General features: G+C 32.0%; 1 protein-coding gene across 1 annotated transcript; it reads left to right on the top strand.

Annotated features, from left to right (window-relative positions):
- The first annotated feature begins 864 nt into the window (after positions 1-864).
- On the top strand, positions 865-1418 carry LOC122595647 (putative lipid-binding protein At4g00165). The gene has a single exon (XM_043768060.1). The coding sequence runs from the start codon at positions 909-911 to the stop codon at positions 1290-1292; it is 384 nt and encodes a 127-aa protein (XP_043623995.1). The 5' UTR covers positions 865-908; the 3' UTR covers positions 1293-1418.
- The last annotated feature ends 5408 nt before the right edge of the window (positions 1419-6826 follow it).

Here is a 6826-nt window from a genome sequence, read left to right as displayed (position 1 = left end):
ACCGTTAAGATTAACCTAAAATCTTAACAGGAATATTTATGAGTAAAAAAAAACTCATAACCAGTAGATACCCACCCATCGTGGTTAAATAAACCCGTGAAAATTCACCCGTGGGTGGAAAATATGGGATAGAAAAGTGTACCAAACGCTAAGTGGTGGATAGGTGATTGGTATACCATAGTCCATATATCTATCTTGGAGAAAACCCGAAGAACGCAACACTCATTTTAGTTACATGCCCAAATATAACCCGATCTATATGAGGAAATATTAGGTAGATTAAAATGTAGATTAAAAGACATTTATCAGTCACATTGTTTTCAATCAAAACCTCCTTCAATACTTTGTAATAGCACATGTTCTTTATTGCATACTGGAAATTCGCGACTTATACTTTAATACTTTGTAGCGTAAATATTCTACTCCTACTTTTAAATTACACGAATGCCTGTTACTTCTTAACTAAAATGTTAAATGTCTAATTTGAAAATGCTTTAAGCTAAAAACACTATTTTACTCCCAAGATTCGTAAATCAGGCATAACATTGAATTAACAGTGACAATAATCCTTGTGTATTACGAGTACTTAAATTGTAGTAAAGTATATGTTTAAACTGTAACCGGTTTCTAAATGAGTAAATATGAATAACTAGAGATGATAGCAAACTTTATCAAGAACATACAAAATGACAAAAACAAAATCCTCAAAATGTAACTGGTCAGAACCACAAAGTGTGCATGTGGCCATACTTCATGAGCTGAATATTAGCAGTAATGCATCCAAGCCACTCAATTATGCAAATTCTATCATCAACAGATTACATATATATCGAAACATATCATATACTCTGTATATAAGTAACAAGAGTTGTAGTTCCACATTTGTGTGTGTTGTTTTGCCAACAAGAATGGGTTCTTATAAGGCAACTGCTCTTTTCATATTGGTTAATGTTTTTCTTTTCATTTGTGTCTCGTCAAACAAGGTACCGTGCCCTCCAAAAACGACGCCCTCGGTCCCTAAGACACCAGCCAAATGTCCAAAAGATACATTAAAGTTTGGTGTATGTGGTGACTGGCTCAATGGGCTCGCTCATGAGGTCATTGGTGCTCAACCAGATAGCGAATGTTGCACATTGGTGAAGGGTCTAGCAGACCTAGAAGCAGCATTGTGTTTGTGCACCGCAATTAAGGCTAATGTACTTGGTGTCCTCAAGGTTGAAGTGCCTATTGCTCTAAGTTTGTTGGTCAATTCTTGTGGGAAAAAGGTTCCCGAAGGGTTCAAATGTGGATGATGTTTGATTACTTTCATAATCAATGTTTCTGTGTAATTTGCATATGTTGCATTATATATGTGCTCAACGACTAGAGTTTTCATTTTGGCTAATTTTTACAAATGAAAATCTTGTCTTTCACATTCATGATTATAGTTGTCATCAAAAACAAGAATCAAGTATATGAATCACAATCATCTAGCGAAGTATAAGAACAAAAATAACCATGATGTCTTGGTAATTAAGGACGATAATAAAACTTATTTATTACCATCCGCCAATAGTTGAGAACAATGACAAAAGATACTTATATCCTCTTGTCAAATTTTACAACTTTCATATAAGCTTTTCATATCTCAATCTATAAATTTAATGTAAGACTGTTAACCGATCTACATGCACCTATATGAAAAGAAGAGAAGACAGAGAGACCGAATACGTACTGTGTAGAATCTGGATATAAGCTATGGATTTGGGATGCAAGTAAGTTAACTAATGTTTATAGCTTGTTTCTGGATATAATCTTAAAAGCGTGAGTACCATCGCCAAGAGACATGGTAGAACATGTTTCGAAAAGAATCCTAAAAGCATTAGGTGAATCTGACAATATGGTGTGGGACATCCAATTGATAAAAGCGTATTGTTGTAAATCTAAGCTTGGATATAAAGTCAAAGACGATCTCCAAAAAGTGGAGTAAAACTTGTGGACACCTCTGCGAAAGTAGACTCTACAAGCAAAAGGCTAATATATGGTATATGGATATGTTCACATAGGTAAACCTATTTTGTATATTTTGGTAATTTCAAAAGATGCTGATTAAGGGAGAACCTTGGATGGTTTACATAGTTTTCCACATTCCATTTATCTGATACTTCCATCTAGAAAGTGAATTCCTAACTCTCTCTTCAATAACTAAACACAAGTTATGTGTTGGGATCAGTGGTGGATCCACCATGTAATCAGGGTGGGGAAAGGACTACCCTCAAACAAAAAGTTCAAGTAAATATTTTTTTATATATATAAATTAGCCCTAACTCAAAACATAGTAATTTCTAATCTTACAAGCAAATCTGATATTTGAAGACCAAAAGTTATCAAGTTCTTGTCTATGTTGAAGCTTCAAAACCTTGTTTAAAGATGAAGCAAAACATATATATCTTTTATCTTCAAGATTTGATATATTTGCAGGTACATATATATGTGCAGATAGGAAGACGAAGACATGTCCACGTATATCTATTTTGTTTCTTAGTGTTTATTACGAGTATAATAAATCTTATAATTTATAATTTAGACCTTAAACTTTCATGTATAATTCAAAATCTACCCTTATATATATAGTTACAGAGTACGTCAAGTGCATAATTTGTTTTTTAGTTTTATGTGTTTCGTATTTTAACAATTTGATCAATTATAGTTTGTTGTTTTGTTATGTTTTTATTAAAATTGTTTAGTTTAAATATTATAAAAAAATTTGTGACTGTTGAAAAGTCATTAGCGTCAGTGAATATGGTTAAAAGAATTAGTCGGAAAAGTTGAAAGTATAAAATAAATTGACAAAAATTTATTATCAAGTCTTAGAAAGCTTGAAATTTTCATAATTATGACTCTTTTCCCTTTATGTACTTATGTAATCTACTTTAGATACTTATACTTAATCATTGTTTAATGGTTTAATATGGATTTACTTAAAAATTTTGGCGTTACAATATATATATATATTTTAGGCCCCCTACCCGATCAATGTCTGGATCCGCCACTGGTTGGGATAATGTGCTAATTGAAACTCTAACCGATCTTGAGAAAATCAAACAATTTTCTGATTATATTATGGTTTTAAGCAGAGAAGAACTTCAACAACAATCTCGCCTTCATGAATTTAGGACAGACTTATTAGCATTGATCGAGGTAATTGAAATTTCACTAGCTAAGCCTATCCTAAATAAATAGCAACCTCATCAATTTCGATTACCTAGATCAATGCTAATAACCCTCTCCTAAATTCATGAAGATTGTTGTTGAGGTTCTACCCTGCTGACCATAATATAATCATGAAATCGTTTCATTTTCTCAAGATAGGTTAGAGTTTCATTTAGCACATTATCCCAACACATGGCTTGTGTGCAGTTATTGAAGAGAGATTTAGGAATCAACTTCCAAGATGGAAGTATCAGAATAATAGAATATGGAACACTGTAAACTAACCAAACTTCTCTTTTAGCAGTATCTTTTAAAGTTAGAAAAATATACGAATTAGGCATAGATCTGCGCGAACATATCCATATACTCGTATCATTTATTAGACTTTATCTTGTAGAGTGCTTTCGCAGAGGTATCCACAACTTTGACTCCATTTCTTTGACTTTATCTCTGAGCTTGGATTTACAACAATACACTTTTATGAATTGGATGTCTGACACCACATTGTCATATTCACCTAATGCTTTAGGACCCGACACATATTCAACCACGTCTCTTGGCAGTAGCACTCATTCTTAGGGTTCTTCTGGAAAACAACTAAATAATGATGAAAATAGAATCTACCACCAAAATTCTTCCATAAAACATATTTGATAGGATATGCTAAGTAATTAACAAAAGTTAATGATTATAAATGACAAATAATTACTCTCTCTGTCCAATTACAAGTGTCTACTTTTGAATTTTCAAAGTTTTTTTTTTTTTTTTACAACTTTGACATACAATATTTTTGTTTGTATTGCATAATACTTGATGAAAATTATATGAATAGATTTAGGTTCGTATGTGTTTTCATTCGATAATATAACTTTTATTGAGTATTGTATAATCCAATAAAAAAATATTTAAGTTGAAACTTACAAAACAAGACTTCGAAACTTCAAAGCTAGACATTTTTAATGGGAGAGAAGAAATACTAAATACTGATAGTAATAAATAAAGTGGTTGTATGTTGATTACATGTCAAGTTAGAGGTGGTGGTGTTGGTTATTTTTTCCTCATACCTCTCGCATACCCCGGAATATATACGATACAGTTGTTGGTTTATCTCTATCCACCTCTGCCAAAGGTGGATCCTTCCAAAGAACTTCGTCCAAAAAGTGAGAATGAAATCATAAAATAAAAGAGAGTGAAAATTTATATTACCAGGATTTAAAGAAGAGTGAGCAATATAGATTAGGGAGAAAATGAGCAAAGACTTAGATCCATATACTTTGAGACCATGAATTCCAACCAAACCTCAAAGTTTACTGTAGCTAATGGAGGAGGCTTCCCTACACAAACCTTTATTAGCATTTTAGTTTTGGAAGGAGATTCACTCAAGTTCCTCCAACTTGACTAGTCAAGTTGGGAGGATCTTGGCCCTTGATTTCCTTTGATTGAAAATCAAGGGCTAAGATTTAATGATAATAATTGAATCTTGGCCCTTGATTTTCAATCAAGGGTCAAGATCCTCCCAACTTGACTGTTGGGGGAACTTGAGGGATTCCCTTCCTTTAGTTTTTATTAGCAGTGTAGGATGGTTTTTATTTTATTTTTTTCAATGAGTATCAGTAGCACTAGTTGAATATGGAGAAAAAGATGTTTTCTTGATTCTTTTAGAGAATTGAATTAAGAAAGGTGATTGAATGAGAGCTTGGTGAAAGAACAACCAATGTGATAACTGTTTTCATTGAATGCTCCATTTATTGTTTTTCAACCACTATAACATTTAATCTATACTATATTATAAAGCAGATTCACTTTCAACTTTCAACATTTAAATTCAACAATGTACACATGTTATCTATATCTATACTATATTATAAAGCAGATTCACTTTCAACTTTTAACATTTAAATTCAACAATGTACACATGCTAATGCATAATGTACCATACATCAATGCATACAACTTTCTCTCTCCTCCATAAATCATTTTATTCCACTAATTCTTTCAAAATCTTTTATCTCAAAAACTGTACATCGATAAATTATAAAAATTATATGGGTGTTTTTAAAATTTCATGCTCTTTCATTAGAGATGTCATTCGATATACTTTCGACGAATTTTTAAATCCGATGATGGAGCCCGGCTAAGACATTTGGCTATGACACTCTATGACATATCACCTCCTATGATCTAGCACACTCTATGACCTATCACCCTCATTATTTTACCGCTGCAACACGCGGGTACTTGCTCTCGTATTCAATAAAATAGAAAAATGAAAATGAATAAGTTGTTAGAGTGACAGACAATCGTCATCTACTTATGTTTTCATAGAAATTTTCATTTAACCTTTTCAGTCATTTCAACGTTTAATGTTTAACTAGTATTATTATTTGCGCAATTATTCATAAACATTGACATATCGTATACTACTGCATATCCTTTATGCATGATAATGATGTGACAAAATTTACATAAAAATGAATAAAATACGTTTATATAGATCTACTTTTCAAAAGTATATTCCAAAAAAATTCACATTAAGTAGGTGTTTATCAATCCACCTTTCAAATATTTATGAAAGTTTACATTTAAATAGTTGTTTATAAATCCACTTTTCAAAAATTCCACAAAAATTCACCTCACAATCTCAAAACTCATAGCATAATAAGTATATTACACAATAAATACACATACACAACCAATATATATAAATTCTATAAAATTTTAACTTACAAAGCTTGAAAAATACAATAGTTCATTTTAACATAAAAGTGAAATAGTATTACAACAACTAGCATTACTTAAAATCTTTATTTAATCAATACACCTGAAGATGACAATGAGACAAAGATTATCAGGGATCTCATTCTTATCTTTATACTTAGTGTCTCACATGCAATCCTTATCCCCGTCTCCATCCCTATCAAAGAATAAAGTTACATCTTACTCGTCCTCATTAGATAGTGGGGATTTTCACTGGATATTCGAAGATATCATATTTGAATATTTAAAAAACTTACTTAAATAGACTTAATATACATATATGCTTTTGAAAGGTAAGTTAATCAAAAGAATGTGTAATCCGATATTTTTACTCATTATGTATGAATAAAATTCTATATATAAACTATGATCCGTGACATATAAAAAGTTAACAATAGTTCTAAACTAATAGTTGAAAATATCTGTGAGTATCTTACAATGATTATATATATATAAATAAAATTTTTGAATTCGATTATGGAGATCAGGAATTTATGGTTTTCCATCTTAGTCCCCACACCAGTCGGGGAATTATGTAACATCAACATACACGTCCTTGTCGCCGGTCGAGTCGGGGGATCTCAAGTCGGGTATCGGGTTACCCATCGGGTTTGATATTTGACACCCTAAGAAGCATCAACATGAAGTTAAACCCATCAAAGTGTAGTTTTGGAATGGAGGAAGGAAAGTTTCTTGGACACATAGTCACTCCTAAAGGAATCAAGGCTAACCCAAAGAAAATACAAGCAGTGATGGACATGCCCTCCCCTCGAACTAAGAAGCAAGTTTAAAGTCTTAATGGGAAGTTGGCTGCCTTAGCAAGATTTTTATCAAAATCTGCTGAAAGATCCTTACCTTTCCTTAGAACACTCAAAGG

The sequence above is a fragment of the Erigeron canadensis genome, chromosome 4 (assembly GCF_010389155.1).
Source record: "Erigeron canadensis isolate Cc75 chromosome 4, C_canadensis_v1, whole genome shotgun sequence".
Classification (NCBI taxonomy): domain Eukaryota; kingdom Viridiplantae; phylum Streptophyta; class Magnoliopsida; order Asterales; family Asteraceae; genus Erigeron; species Erigeron canadensis.
This window is presented reverse-complemented; position numbering and strand designations above follow the sequence as displayed.

Bases quoted from the DNA above. Each gene is read 5' to 3' on its own strand.
- LOC122595647 (XM_043768060.1), top strand. From the start codon at position 909: ATGGGTTCTTATAAGGCAACTGCTCTTTTCATATTGGTTAATGTTTTT.